Source organism: Lathamus discolor, chromosome 19 (assembly GCF_037157495.1).
Source record: "Lathamus discolor isolate bLatDis1 chromosome 19, bLatDis1.hap1, whole genome shotgun sequence".
Classification (NCBI taxonomy): Eukaryota; Metazoa; Chordata; class Aves; order Psittaciformes; family Psittacidae; genus Lathamus; species Lathamus discolor.
Window position 1 is genome coordinate 5,366,648 of NC_088902.1, and position 14,002 is coordinate 5,380,649.

The 14,002-nt window shown below is 67.7% G+C and overlaps 3 protein-coding genes across 4 annotated transcripts; 1 reads left to right on the forward strand and 2 right to left on the reverse strand.

The window, feature by feature from the left end:
- The first annotated feature begins 240 nt into the window (after positions 1-240).
- LOC136023573 (myb-related transcription factor, partner of profilin-like) lies at positions 241-3,028 on the forward strand. The gene is made up of 2 exons (XM_065698146.1): positions 241-842; positions 2,389-3,028. Exons 1-2 carry the CDS (start codon positions 395-397, stop codon positions 2,874-2,876), a joined length of 936 nt encoding a protein of 311 aa, XP_065554218.1. The 5' UTR covers positions 241-394; the 3' UTR covers positions 2,877-3,028.
- A 641-nt stretch (positions 3,029-3,669) lies between these two features.
- SHISA4 (shisa family member 4) lies at positions 3,670-6,491 on the reverse strand. The gene is made up of 5 exons (XM_065698215.1): positions 6,350-6,491; positions 5,461-5,632; positions 4,525-4,658; positions 4,127-4,309; positions 3,670-4,012 (listed from the first exon to the last, which is right to left on the reverse strand). Exons 1-5 carry the CDS (start codon positions 6,420-6,422, stop codon positions 3,966-3,968), a joined length of 609 nt encoding a protein of 202 aa, XP_065554287.1. The 5' UTR covers positions 6,423-6,491; the 3' UTR covers positions 3,670-3,965.
- Positions 6,492-7,056: 565 nt separating this feature from the next.
- On the reverse strand, positions 7,057-12,721 carry INAVA (innate immunity activator). 2 transcript variants are annotated; one of them, XM_065698567.1, is made up of 8 exons: positions 12,553-12,721; positions 11,877-11,980; positions 11,679-11,798; positions 10,931-11,135; positions 9,822-9,875; positions 9,357-9,747; positions 8,131-8,692; positions 7,057-7,492 (listed from the first exon to the last, which is right to left on the reverse strand). In XM_065698567.1, the coding sequence occupies exons 1-8, from the start codon at positions 12,719-12,721 to the stop codon at positions 7,397-7,399; spliced, it is 1,701 nt and encodes a 566-aa protein (XP_065554639.1). In that variant the 3' UTR covers positions 7,057-7,396. The 2 variants fall into 2 exon arrangements, with proteins under 2 accessions (XP_065554639.1, XP_065554640.1); XM_065698568.1 differs by lacking the exon at positions 11,679-11,798 and having other exon boundaries at positions 7,058-7,492; positions 12,553-12,682.
- Between the last annotated feature and the right edge of the window lie 1,281 nt (positions 12,722-14,002).

Here is a 14,002-nt window from a genome sequence, read left to right on the forward strand (position 1 = left end):
TCTGCCACCCCCCCCCCCCCGGTGACCCCAGCTCGGGGGCACCCCCAAACCGGGCACCGGTGAGGGTCGGGGTCGTCGGAGTCCGGTAGGGGGCGCTATGGGGGGCGTACCGGAGCGTGCGTGTTCGCGGCGGGGCCGGTAGGGGGCGCTATAGTAGCCTTACCGGAGCTCGCGTGTGAGCGGCGGGGCCAGCAGGGGGCGCTATAGTAGCCTTACCGGAGCGCGCGTGTGCGCGGCGGGGCCGGCAGGGGGCGCGCAGGCGCCGGTCCCTCTCCGCCCCGGCCCCGCTCCGCTCGGTCGGGCTCGGTGCGGCGGGGACGGCGCAGGACAAAAGCCTTGGGGGGGGCGATGGGCGGCGGGGCCGCGCCATGAGGAGGAGGCGGCGGCGGCGAGCATGGCGGCGGGCGGCGGCGGGGCGCGGCGGGGGCTGCTGAAGCGGAAGCCGAACTTCACGCTGCAGGAGATCGACATCCTCATGAGCGAGGTGCTCAAGTACGAGCAGCTCCTGTTCGGCGCCGCCGCCAGCACCGTGAACGCCTACGAGAAGCAGAAGATCTGGTGGCGCATCACCAACAAGATCAACGCCGCCGGCCGCAACCAGCGCGACATCGGCGAGGTCAAGAACCGCTGGCGAGGGCTGCGCCGCCGCGCCAATGACAAGATCACCCGGCACCGGCAGGAGCGGCAGGGACCGGCCCCCAGGCCCCCCCCCAGGCCCGGCACCGGCACCGGGTCCGGGCCAGGCCCCCCGGAGCTCGGCCCCGGCCCCGCGTCCGGTTGGGAACAGAGAGGAGCCACCGGCATCGAGCCGCCGGTCCTGAGCGCAGCGGTGGTACCGCACGGTGGGTGCGGGGGGACCGGGACAGGGACGTGGGGGACCAAGAGGGGGATGTGGGGGCTGGAGCACGGATGCAGGGGAGCAGGACTGGGACAGGGAGAGGGATGGGAGGGACAGGGGCAGGGATGTGGGGGGACTGAGGCATGGAGGCAGGGCACGGGCACTGGGAGCAGGATGGGTGCGGGGAGGGACAGCAGCAGGGACGCAGGGACCGGGATGAGTTCGTGGGGTGACCAGGACAGGGACACGGGGGCATTGGGAGAGGTGCGAGGAGAGGCTGGGATAGGGCACAGGAGATCAGGACCAGGACAGGGACACTGGGACCATGATGTGGGAGACCAGGACATGGATACAGGGGACCAAGACAGGGACACGGGGGCACTAGGACAGGTGAGAGCAGGGACAGGGACATGGGGGACAAAGACTAGGATGTGGGGGGGACCAGGACACAGATACAGGAGAGGGATGGGGGAACTGGAGCAGGACAGGAGCGTGGAGGGAGAGGGACACAGGAGAAGATCAGGACCAGGGCATGGAGGGGCATGGACCAGGATGCAGGGGGAATCAGGAGCACCTCAGGTGCGCTGGGACCAGGACATGGGGGCCCAGGGCAGGGATATGCGGGAACTGGGACCAGGATGCTGGGACCAGGGCAGGGACAGGGAGGATCGGGACATGGAGGGGACAGGAACATGGACTGGGATAGGGATGGGGAGGGGAAGAGGGATGTGGGGGGATCATAGTGGGGACATGGGTGACAGGGGCATGGGAGGATTGGGACAGGGACATAGAAGATATGAGAGCAACAGGAGGACTGAGACCAGCACAGGAGGATGCCAGGATCCAGCCAGGGATATGGGGCCCTGAAACCAGGACAGAGCCAGGAGCACGGAGACAGGGTCAGAGACATGGGGGGACCTGGGCCAGGGCAGGGGACTGAGAACAGGGTGACAGCAGGAGGGGACTGGGACCAGGACAGGGATGGAGATACCAGGGCTGGGATAGGGGCAGGTGGGGACATGGACCAGGATGGGGACAAGGGACAGCGGCACTGGGAGCAGGACAGGAGGATACTGGGACAGGACAGGGATATGGGTGACTAGGGTTAGGAGAAGGACAGGGGTCAGGGGGTACCAGGACCTGGACAGGAATAAGAGGGGGCTTGGAAGAGGACAAGGACATGGGGTTACTGCGGTTTGGACAGGGACAAGGGACAGGAGATATGGGAGACCAGGACAGCGACATGGGATTGCTGGGATTAGGAAGGGATGTGTGGAGACCAAGACAGGGACATGGGGGTACTGGGAGCACGCAGGAACCCAGGGCACCACGTTCAGGACAGAGATATGGGAGTTCCGGGACCGGGAGAGGGACCAGGTACATGGGCTGGGGCTGGACCACAAGGAAGGATGCGGAGCCATGGGGAGATGCGCGTGGATGACCAGGACCGCGCGCAGGAGCGGGGATGTGGGACACGGGGATGGCGGAAGCAGAGGCAGGAGGGGCCCGGGGGTCCCAGCAGCTGCCCGCGCTCCGCGTCCATCCCGCAGGCCTCAAGGAGGAGGTGGTGAAGGAGGAGCCGGTGGAGGTGAAGACTGAGCCCTTCCAGAGCCCGGCTCCCGACGGCGCTCCCGGCCCCCGGGCGGGCACGGAGCGGAGCGAGGGCTGGAACCGGAGCCCCCCGCGGCCCGCGGCCGCCGAACTGTGCCTGGGGGGGCCGCAGGAGCCGCTGGGCTCCGACTTCCCCAGCGGCCTCTTCCAGCAAGAGGCGGAGCCGCTCCCGCAGTGCGGGGCCGCGCCCGCGGGGCTGCCGGACGGGACCCCCGGCTGCGCGCAGCTCTGCGCGGGCGATGCGCGGGCGGTGCAGGCGCAGGAGCGGTTGGTGCAGGAGGTGCGCGCCTTCCGCAGGGAGTTCGCCGAGAGCTGCCGGGAAACCACGTCCCTGCTGCGCGCCATGGCCCAGGCGCTGGGCGCGCTCAGCCGCAGCCTGGCCGAGATCCGGGATCTCTACCTCCGGGAGCAGGGGCCCCAGGGCTGACCCGAACCCCCCCCCCCCCCCCCCAGCTGGCTGCGGGGTCCGGACTCCCCCTCCCCTCCTCTTGCTGCTTCGAGTCTTATTTTTATGGGGTTCCCCCCCCCCCTTTCCAACCCGTTTCAATAAATCCCGAGGTGCCCCCGGGCTCGCTGAGGGGTTCGGGGGGTGATGGATGCTGGGAGCGATGGAGATGGGCGGTGTTCGACCCATTGGGTTTGGTGGTGCTGAATGGAGGTGGTGGGTGGACACACACACACACACCCCTCAGCTCAGGGGGGCTGAGTCGCGCCAGAGACGGGTCCCAGGACCAGGGTGGATGGGGGAATCGTCCCTGCACCCCCAGCCCCATCCCAGGGTAGAATCTGCTGCTTCCTGACCCAATGCAATCCCAGCCTGGTTTGGGTTGGAAGGGACCTTAAAGCTCCTCCAGCTCCAGCCCCTGCCACGGGCAGGGACCCCTTCCACTGGAGCAGCTTGCTCCAAGCCCCTGTGTCCAACCTGGCCTTGAGCACTGCCAGGGATGGGGCAGCCACAGCTTCTCTGGGCACTCTGTGCCAGAGCCTCGGCCCAGGTTTGAGCTGTGGGGCTGGGGGGGGTGGTCAGCAGCATCCCCAGCCTGGCTCATCCCAGCGGCCGGTTTGGTGGGAATTGCCCATCCCAATGCAGCGTGGGGATGGAGGAGCTCCAGGAGCAGAAGGGGATGGGGGGAAAGTCGCTATCCCTGTGTTAGAGCTCCCCATGTCGGGCTGTGGGGCTCTGCCCCCCCCAGTACAGACCCATGGAGGCGACACCAGGCTGTGGGGCACAAGAAGTGGTTTAATTCCAACCCCAGGGCCGGATCCGGGCGCGCAGGGTGCAGCAGTGCACGGCCCTCGGGGGGCCCCCGGGCACCCCCCCACCATGGGTGCCCGGAGCTGTTGGCACCCAGGGCCGGGTGGGGGCACCCACAAAGGGCCCAGTGTGCGGGACAAGAGCTGCGCTGTGCTGCCGGCTCCGGGTCACCACCAGGATGGGCCTCATCCAGCCATGGCCGGGCACCCTCCCGGGGCCCCCAGCCCTGCTGGAGGAGGGTGCTGGGGTGCCCATGGGTGCTCAGGCTCCGGGGTAGCTGGGCTGTGCTGGCACATAGGGCGGAGGCGCTGCGGGGGGAGCAGGATGGGTGTCACCCCCTGCGAGGCCACTGGGACCCCGTGGGGAATAGGGGGGTGCAGGGGGTATAAAGGGGTGTGTGTGTCCCCCCCCCCGGTGCTCACCTGTGGGGTTGTAGACGGGGGGTCCAGAGGGGTACAGCGGGTACTGGGCAGCAGGGCCGGTCGGCGGGTACACGGGCATGGGGGTGAAGCCGGGCGGGGGGGGCGCGGGGCCGGCTTTGGGGTCCATAGGGAACGGCGCCGGGGCCGCCGGGGGGGGGTAGCTGGACAGCGGGATCTCCGGGCCTGCGGGAGACACGGGGGGGGCTGCAGCATCCCGGGATGGGGACAGGGCCGTGGCCCCACAGCGCCCATATCCCACCCCTTCCGTCCCTGTGCTCCCCCCTGCAGCCCGCATCCCACCCCCCGGCAACCCCCGCACCTCGCCCCGACAGGATCCCCCCCATCCCAGCACCGCCACCCCCGCACCCCCCCTTGCCGCCCTGTCCGTCCCCCCGCACCCTGAAGCGGGGTGCGCAGGCGCTGCCGGCGCTGGTGCAGGTAGCAGCAGGAGCAGAGGAAGCAGCACACGATGGTCGTGACGATGGCGATGAACAGAACCACGGCCGAGGCGATGCCCGCGATCGTCTTGGGGCTGCGGGGACCGGGGAGCGGGGCTGGCAGCGGGCACCGGGAGCGGGACCCCCAGCGCACAGGGTGCCCCCACACAGACCCCCCCCCCCAGTCACACCGGTGCCCGCAGCAACTGGGACCAGCGCAGGGTCCTGCTCCGTCCTTGGAGCACCTGCCTGGGGATGGAGGGACAGGGACGGCCAGACTGGTACCAGTGACCAGCACCCAGTGCCAGTGCTCAGTGCCCAGCACCCAGTGCCAGTGCTCAGCACCCAGTGCCCAGCACTCAGTGCCAGTGCTCAGAACCCAGTGCCAGTGCCCAGCACCCAGTGCCAGTGCTCAGAAGCCAGTGCTCAGCACCCAGTGCCCAGCACCCAGTGCCAGTGCTCAGAACCCAGTGCCCACCACCCAGTGCCCAGCACCCAGTGCCAGTGCTCAGCACCCAGCACCCAGTGTCAATGCCCAGCACCCACTGTCAGTGCTTAGCACCAGTGCCCAGTGCCCAGCACCCAGTGTCAGTGCCCAGCACCCTGTGTCAGTGCTGAACACCAGTGCCCGGCACCCAGGGTCCAACACCCAGTGCCACCACCCAGCACCCAGCATCCAATGCCTAAGGCCCAATACCCAAATGCAGGCACCCAGTAGCAGTGTCCAGCGCCCAGTACCACTGCCCCATGCCCAGTATCCAACATCGCAGCACCCAACACACCAGGCCCTGGAACCCAAAGGCAAGCACCCAGCACCCATCGCTGAAGCCCAGCACCCATTGCTGAAGCTCAGCCCCCCTCCCCGAGCCCAGCACCCATCCTGAAGCCGGCCGGCACCTGAAGGCGAGGCAGTGGCGCTGCTGCCGCTCGGTGATGAGGCGCAGGGGGTCTCGGCAGCAGAACCGCTGGTGGCAGGACCCGCAGCAGAAGCTCAGGAACTGGCACTCGAAGCCGGGGTGCCAGGACCCGTTCTTGTCCACGTACCACAGGCAGTCCTCGTCCGCCGCCGCTGCGCGCAGCACCGTCACCGGGGCCCCGGCACCCCCGGCCCGGCCACAGCCACCCCATGGACCCCCACAGCCCGCTCCATCCGGCCCCGTGCCCCCGCACATCCCGCCCCACATCCTGCTGGATCCTGCTCCATCCTGGCCCACGTCTTCCCGTGTACCCTGCTCTATCCTGCCCCATGGGTGCTGGTACCCCCCTGCAGCCTGTCCCATATCCCCCCATACCTTGCCCCTGTGTTCCCCCCATAGCCTGCTCCATCCTGCCCCGCACCCTTGCGGACCCAGCTGGGCCCCCCCCAGCTCCAGCTCTATTTGTGGCCGGAGCCATCTGCGCTCCCAGAAATAGCCCCGGGACGAGGCCCGGAGGCGCCGGGAAGCGGCTGGGAAACCACCGGGCTCGGGCTGAATCCCTCGGGATCGCGCTCGCTCCCCGCCGGCCCCACGGGGCTCCTCGGCGGCCTCCTCCGGGCTTCACGGAGCGCACAACGCGACCACGGTGGGGAAACTGAGGCACGGCCCGGAAGGACCCGGATCCCCCGGGGTTCACTGCGGATCCCGGCCCCGTGCTCCCGGCGGCCGCCGGCTCTCGGGGACACCCCGAGGGGCGTGGGGGACAGCGCGCGTTGGTGCGGGCCCCCCTCATGCAAATCACGGTCAGAGCCGGTGACACCGGGTCCCGTCCGCGCCCCCCCCCCCCCCCCCCCCCGGTACTCTCTTACCCAGCGAGGCGGCCACGGCCACCAGCACGGTCCCGGCCAGGGGCCACGCGGTGCCGGGGCCACCTGGGCCCATGCCGGGGCCGCCGCTCAGCGCTGCCCGCGGGGCGGTGGGAGCCGGGGCCGGGGCCGCTCCCGGTGCCGCGCAGGCCCGCAGTGACGCCGCAGACCCGAGCTCGGTCGCTGCCCGGTGCCCCCCCGCGGCGGCGCCTCCCGCAGCAGCCACCGGCCCCGGCCCCCGCCGCGGGGGAGAAACGAGACCCACGGGCACGGGCACGGCCGAGCACCCCCATCCCAGCGCTGTCATTCCATTACCCCCATCCCAGCATCCCCATCCCTGCACTCCCATCCCTGTACCCCCAACCCATTACCCCCATCCGCACACTCCCGTCCTCGCATCCTCTATGCCCGCATCCCCATCCCAGTACCCACCATCCCGCACTCCCATCCCCGCACTCCCATCCCTGTACCCCCATCCCTGCACTCCCATCTTCGCATCCCCTATCCACACCCCCCCCTCCCGGCACTATCATCCCATTACTCCCATCCCAGCACCCCCTAGCCCCACATCCGCACCCCTGCACCCCTCATCCTGCACCCCCCCCCCAGCACTGTCATCCCACTACCCCCATCCCAGCATCCCCATCCCTGCACCACCATCCCAGCCATGCCAAGGCCTTACTGGGTGCCGGAGGGCATGGCCAGACTTGGGAACCCCCCTGTCATGGGAATCACCCCATCGCTACCCCAGAACACAGCCAGACCCCAAACCTGCACCCCCCATCCCGTCAATGCCACTGCAGGGGACAGGGACCCCCCAGGGCCCAGTGCTGGGGACCCACCGGAGCACCCCAACATGCACCTTTATTAGAGACCAGAGCCCCAAATCCAGCACTGCGGTGACACTGGGGGCACGGTGACAATGAGGGGATGGGGGGGCAGGGGGCCAGCCCCAGCCCCATGCACCCCAGAGGTGCCCATGTCCCATGTCCCCTCCCCATTGTCCCTGGGCCAGCCAGGCTGGGGGTGACCCAGGCTGGGGTGTCCCCATCACACTTGTGTCACGATCTCGCCGTTCTCAGGCACGTAGACCTGCACAGACACACCATCCGGGGAGCGCCGCAGGACGGGGACTGGGGGGGGACCCTGTGTGGGAGAAGGCACTCATGGGTGCTGGGGTTGGGGGCTGCATGCACCTGCTGTGGGCGATTGCATGCACCCATCCTGGTGGGACTCCTGGGTGCTGCTGGGGAGGGGAGCAGCACCCCAAGTGTCAGCAGGGACCCCCCCGGCCAGGGGTACCCCAAGTGCTGCCCCAGGGACCCACATGGGAGCCTGGGTCCTGTTTGTGGGGCCCTTGTGTGACCAGAGGGACCCAAGTGGAACCCCAGTTCTTCCCCCGTGACCTCCTCAGGACCCCAATCCTCCCCCAGGGACCCCTTTAGGGCCTGATCCTGTCCCACAGGACCTTCACCAGCCCTGTTCCAGGGAACCTGAGGGGGCCCCAGTCCTGCCCCAAGGACCCTGTGGGATCTCAGAGCCAACCTGTGGGACCCTGGGCTTGCCCAGAGGGACCCATCCTGCCCAAAGGAGCTTGAAGAACCTTGGTCCCGTCCTCAAAACTCCCCCGAGACCCAGGCACCCTGATGGGATTCCGGTTCTGCCCCAAGGACCTTAACGGGACCCCCTCAGGACCCCACCAGCGCCTCTTGTGCCCGCCCCCCCCTCACGGTGGCGGCTCCATCACCCGCGGGGCAGCACCCGAGGGGGCCCCCGTGCCCTACCTGAGCCCGCGGCAGCAGCGCACGGGTCACGGGCACGTCCCTGGCGATGCCGGCGCGGGGGCCCCGGAACGCTCCCTGCCGGTCGAGGGAGTGGGGCCGGGCCCCCCGGAGCCGGGCCCGCTGGTGCCACGATTTGAGCTCCTCGGTGACCGTGGCCTTGGAGACCCCGCGGGCGGCCGCGGGCGCGTAGTCCTTGAGCGAGGGGGTGCGCACGATGCGGCTGTGCGAGGGCACCAAGCGCTGGTAGCGCAGCGGGGCCAGATCCTGCTCGTACAGCACCAGCGGCGGCAGCAGCCGGTGGGGTCCCCGCGGGAAGTAACCGGGCTCGGGGAGGGGCGGCGGGACCGGGGGCCGAGGGACCGAGACCTCGGGGCTGCTGCTGCCCGGGGACGTGGCGTGGGAGACGCTGGACACGTCCGAGATGCTGTCGTCGGAACCGGAGCGGTGCGCGGGGCCCGGCGGGGGCAGGCAGGACGCGGGCACCGTTACCGTGTAGTACGTGGGGCGCCGGCGGGGGACGGCGCTGCGGCCCCGAGGCTCCGGCGGCCGGGAGCCCTCGACCCTGCGGGCAGCGGCGTGAGGGGGGGACCCGACCCGTCCGGGAGGCTCCAACCCCATCCCCATGGGGTTGCCCCCAACCTCCTCCCTATGTGTTCGGCTCCATCGTCTCCCTAGGGTTATCTCCAACCCCATCCCCATGGGGTTATCCCGTTCTCTTCCCCATCTCTATGAGGTTATCCCCATCCCTTCCTGTCTCCAGCCCCATCACCTCTATAAAGTCTTCTTCATTCTCCTCCCCGTAGGGTAATCTCCGACCTCCTCCCCCCGGGGTTAGCTCCATCTGCCCCTTGTTATCTCATCCTCCTCCCTCTGGGTTTAGCTCCATCGTCTCTAAAGGGTGTCTTCAACCGCCTCCCTATAGGGTCATCAATCTTCCCCTTGGTGATATCCCTAAGTTCCTCCCAGTGGGTTTGACCCCATCCTCTCCACAGGGTTAGCTCCATCTTCCTCCCCACTGATTTATCTCCATCCTCCCCCTGGAATTATCCCCAGCCTCCTCCCCATGGATTTACATCCATCTCCCTATAAGGGTTATCTTCGACCCCTCTCCATGGCGTTGTCCCCATCCTCCCCATGGGCTCATCTTCAACATTCCATGGGGTTATCCTACCCTCCATCCCCCCCTTGCAGAGCCCCTTGTCCCCCTCCCCACGCACAGGCCATACCTCAGCGACTGTGACTGCCCCCGGCGTCCCACTGGCTCCGGGCTGCCGGGAGCGCTGGATCCCGCTTGCCGGCACAGCACCAGGGTCCGGATGGGTACGAAGCGGTAGGGAGGGACATCCCCAGGCCTGCCCACTGGTGAGGACACAGGGTCAGGGCTACTGGGGGCCGGTGGGGATCCAGGGTAGCACCGGGAGCTCCGTGTTCCCCCATCCCCGGCATCGACACCAGGAGCTTTGGCCTTCTCATGGGCTCTGTCAGCGCCAGCATCCCCCCAGGGGCTGGGGGGCTCAGGTGGGGACCGCAATCCCTCCTCCTCCTCCTCTTCCTCCTCCTCGCTGGGCTCCTCAGGATCCCCCCTTGGGGTGCCGGCTCCCGGTGTCCGGGTCTCCTCTGTGCGAGAGATGGAGCATTGGGATGGAGGGGACACCCCGGGGTCCCCCCCCCGCGCCCCCGCAGCCCCTCACCCTCCTCCAGCAGGACGGTGTCGGACAAGGAGCTGTCATCGGAGGCGCTGGGCTCTGCGGGACGGGCGCGGTGAGAGCGGTGCCGGTGCCGGCTGCCCCGGCGCTCCCTCGGCTCCCGGCACCACCCGGCACGGCCCCGGGGGCCTCCGCTCCCCCGCTCCCCCGCCGCGTGTCCCGACACGCTCCGGGACGTGGCGGCACCGGCCCGGCCGGCTCTGCCGAGCGCCGTGGGCAGCTCCCGGCCTGCCCCGGCTGCGCAGGAGGAGCGGGGCCGGGCCGGGGGCACCCCGAGGGAAGGAGGCAGCAGCACCGTGGGCCTGGCTCTGGGGTGCAGGGATGGGGAAAGCCCAAGGAGAGCACCCAGGGAAAGGGGGAACCCACCCCGGTGGATGCCACTGGGGTGGGGATGGTGGGGATGGTGGGCCGGGGGCAGCGATGGGGTGCAACAACCAAGGAGGGAGTTTTAGGGTTCGTTCATGGGGATACAATCACCCGGGATGAAGTTTGGGGGTGCATTCAAGGGGGTGAAGTCATGGGGGATGGTGAATGGGGGTGCAGGCAGTGGTAATGAAGTGTTGGGATGCACTCATAAGAGAATACATTGGGGTGCATGCAGCATGGATGGCATTTTGGGGGGTATCCAGAGGGATGCATTCAGCAGGGATAAGGGACTGGGTTGCATTCCCCATGTTGGGGGTGCTCTCTGGGGGGGTACATTCACTGGGGATAATGTACTGGGATATACCCTGGCGGGGTGCATTCATCATGGGATGAGGAATTGGGGTGCATTCCCCAGGGGTGGCATTTTGGGGACATTTAGGAGGACATCCATCCACCCCTCATCCATCCATCCATCCATCCTCCATCCATCTATCCATCCACCCACCCACCCATCCATCCATCCATCCATCCATCCATCATCCATCATCCGTCCATCCTCCATCCATCCTTCATCCGTCCATCCATCCATCCAATATCCAACCATCTAATATCCATCCATCCAGAGATGGGGAATTGGGGTGCATGCCCCAAGGATTGTTGTATGGGGGTGACCTCCCCATGGACACTTCAGCCCCCCCCCCCCAGGACAGGGGCTTGGAGGAGCTCACCCTGGGTACCAGCCCGGGCAGAGAGGAGGCGCCGCTGGTTGAGGACGCTCTGCAGGTCCCGCAGCTTCTGCTCCTCGAGCACGGCCGCGCTCTGCCGGCGCCGCCGCAGCCTCCTGCCGATGTTCTCCTCGCGGCAGAGGCGCCGCGCGGCGCGGGCGATCTGCAGCTGCAGCGCCAGGTCCCGCTCCAGCGCGCTCAGTGGGTCCTGGGGACGGGACATGCTCGGAGCCAGCCCAAAGGCACCCATGGGGGAGGCTTGGTGTGAGCAGGGGGGATGCTCTGCCATGGGAGATCCTGCCCAGCCCATCCCATCCTATCCCATCCTTCCCACCCTACCCCATGTCATCCCACCCTTCCCATCACAACCCATCACACCCCATCCTTTCCATCCCATTCAAATCCATCATTCCCATCCCAGCTCATCCCACCCTTCCCATCCCATCCTTCCATCTTGTCCTATGCTTCCCATCCCACACCATCCCATCCTTTCCATCTCATTCCACGTTTCCCAGCTCATCCCACACCATCCCATCTCATCCTTCCTATTTCCCATCCCTGGCAGTGTTCAAGGCCAGGGCTTGGAACAACCTGCTCTAGTGGAAGGTGTCCCTGCCCGGGGCAGGGGTTGGAGCTGGATGAGCTTTAAGGTCCCTTCCAACCCAAACCATCCCATGATTCCATGGATGATGACTTCCAGGATGGGATGGGGCCGTGTCTCCTGCCCCACTGCCCCCAGGCAGCTCCTCACCGCCCCACGCAGGACGAGGGTCTCATCCAGCTTGAAGGAAGCCCCGATCCTGCGCCGGACCTTGGGCGGCTTCTCCCCGGCTCTCAGTGGGTACTCACGGGGCAGCGTCCCCGTCAGCTCCTGGGGACAGGGGACCCTGAGCCGCTGCCGTGCCCGGGGGGGGGGGGTGTCGGGCAGGGTCCCCCCGTCCCCACTCACCGCCTCGCGCAGGCAGAGCTGGCGCAGCTCCTGCACGCACCCATCCAAACGCGCCTCCAGCGCCCGCTGCTGCCCGGCCCGCGGCCAGCCCGGGATACCGGGACCTGGGCATGGAGGAGGGAGGGATGATGGATGGGTGGGTGGATGGTTGGATGATGGATGGATGGATGACGGATGGATAGATGGAGGAATGGAGGGATGGAGGATGGATAGAGGATGGATTGAGGAGTGATGGAGGATGGATGGATGGATGGATGGATGGATGGATGGATGGATGGATGGATGGATGGATGGATGGATGGATGATGGATGACAGACAGCAAACACCTACTGAGATTCACCCACACTCCCCCAGCCTCAGCCTTCCACAACCCCAGTGCAGAGCAAACCATCCCTGACCCCCCCAGCAGCACCCATGGGTGCTCCAGCTCCCAGGGAACATTTCACCCTGACTCACTCATCCCCAGTGACTCAAACCCAGACCACACAACCCCTCCGTCCTGCTTGCCCCCCCCAACCAGGGCAACCCCCATTTCTCCTCCCCCAAAGGAACTTCGGTGCGTCCCATGCACCCAATTGCCCCATCCTCAGCCCGGGGACACTATAAGAGGATGCGTGCGGGATGGGGCACCCAAAAACCTTCCCCCCCCCACCCTGACCCCCCCCCAGCGCTCACCCGGGTGCAGCAGGATCCCACTGTCCGCATCACTCGCCTCCCCCATGCCGGGCCCAGACCCTGCGGGTGACACCAAGGCGACACCTTGTCCCCGCGGCACCCCGCGGGCAGCACCCATGGGTGCTCCCCCCCTTCCTTCCCTTCCTGCGCCCCCCCATCCCCTTCGCATCGCCCCGTCCTTCCCCGGCGCGGTGGCTGCGGCCGCCTTCCTGTAGGTCCTACAATAAACAAAGGTGCGCGCACACGTGCGTGGGGGCACCCAGCCCAGGGCAAAGGTGGTCTGGGTGCGGCGGGGTGGGGGGGGACTGGTTTCACTGGGCTCCGCTCCCAGTTTCCAGTCCTTTTCCACCGGGGAATGAAAGGGGGAAGCGGCTGGCGGGGGAAAGCGGCTCCCCCCCAGCGCCCCGACACCCCATTCCTTTGGGAACGGGGGGGGGGGAATGTTGGGAGCGGGGTTTTGGGGTGCTCAGCACTGGGTTCCCACCGCTGCCCCCCCCACCCCGGCCGGGCCTCCGTTTCCTGGACGGGGCTGGACGGGGGTCCCGGTGCGCGGGGATGGGGGGGTCCTTACCTGGGCGCTCGCCGCCGGCTCTGCTGCGCCCGGGCCACCGGGACGTGTTTTGACTTGAGGCGCAGGGAGGGGAGGAGCGGGTGAGCAACACCTTCCGCAGCCTCGCCCCGCGCCGCCCCGCAACCGGGCACCAGCGGCGGAGCTGCCCCGGGTCCAGCCGCCCCTCACCGCAACCGGCCCCGTGAGGGCTGGAGCAGCTCTGCTCTGGAGCCAGGCTGAGAGAGCTGGGCTGGGGCAGCCTGGGGAAGAGAAGGCTCCTGAAGGGGAGACCTGAGAGCAGCTCCAGTGCCTAAAGGGGCTGCAGGGAACCTGGAGAGGGGCTTGGGACAAGGGCCTGTAGGGACAGGCCAAGGGGAATGGCTTGAACCTGCCCGAGGGGAGACTGAGCTGAGCTCTTAGGCAGAAGCTCTTCCCTGTGAGGGTGCTGAGGCGCTGGCACAGGGTGCCCAGAGAAGCTGTGGCTGCCCCATCCCTGGCAGTGCTCAAGGCCAGGTTGGACGCAGGGGCTTGGAGCAAGCTGCTCCAGTGGAAGGGGTCCCTGCCTATGGCAGGGGCTGGAGCTGGAGGAGCTTTTGGGTCTCTTCCAACACGAACCAGGCTGGGGTTCCGTGACTCCTGGCTTCTCCCAACAGTCCCCATGGTGTGACCTCCATCAGCCACCCTCAAGAGCTGTAGGGCAATGAGGAGTGGCTGGAGCTGAAGGAGGTGGATGGATGGATGCATGGATACACGCATGGATGCATGGATACACGGGTGATGGGTACATGGATGCTGACTCGGTTACTGGGTGACACTGCTGCTGCCCCTCAATAGGCGCTCGATTGATGCCTCCTGCTCCAGCAACCCGGCCTCAAATCCCCGCCGGGCGCTCGGGCTATC

What these genes read in the sequence shown, in the direction of transcription:
- INAVA (XM_065698567.1), bottom strand. Translation starts at nt 12,721, where the DNA reads ATGCGAAGGGGATGGGGGGGCGCAGGAAGGGAAGGAAGGGGGGGAGCA. An exon ending in AGCTCTGCCTGCGCGAGGCG is followed by an intron (nt 11,799 to 11,876) that starts GTGAGTGGGGAC and finishes CCCTGTCCCCAG; the next exon opens with GAGCTGACGGGGACGCTGCC. An exon ending in GGGCAGTCACAGTCGCTGAG is followed by an intron (nt 8,693 to 9,356) that starts GTATGGCCTGTG and finishes CGCTGCCCGCAG; the next exon opens with GGTCGAGGGCTCCCGGCCGC.
- LOC136023573 (XM_065698146.1), top strand. Translation starts at nt 395, where the DNA reads ATGGCGGCGGGCGGCGGCGGGGCGCGGCGGGGGCTGCTGAAGCGGAAG. An exon ending in CGCAGCGGTGGTACCGCACG is followed by an intron (nt 843 to 2,388) that starts GTGGGTGCGGGG and finishes TCCATCCCGCAG; the next exon opens with GCCTCAAGGAGGAGGTGGTG.
- SHISA4 (XM_065698215.1), bottom strand. Translation starts at nt 6,422, where the DNA reads ATGGGCCCAGGTGGCCCCGGCACCGCGTGGCCCCTGGCCGGGACCGTG. An exon ending in GGCCGTGGCCGCCTCGCTGG is followed by an intron (nt 5,633 to 6,349) that starts GTAAGAGAGTAC and finishes TGCTGCGCGCAG; the next exon opens with CGGCGGCGGACGAGGACTGC. An exon ending in CGCCACTGCCTCGCCTTCAG is followed by an intron (nt 4,659 to 5,460) that starts GTGCCGGCCGGC and finishes CGGTCCCCGCAG; the next exon opens with CCCCAAGACGATCGCGGGCA.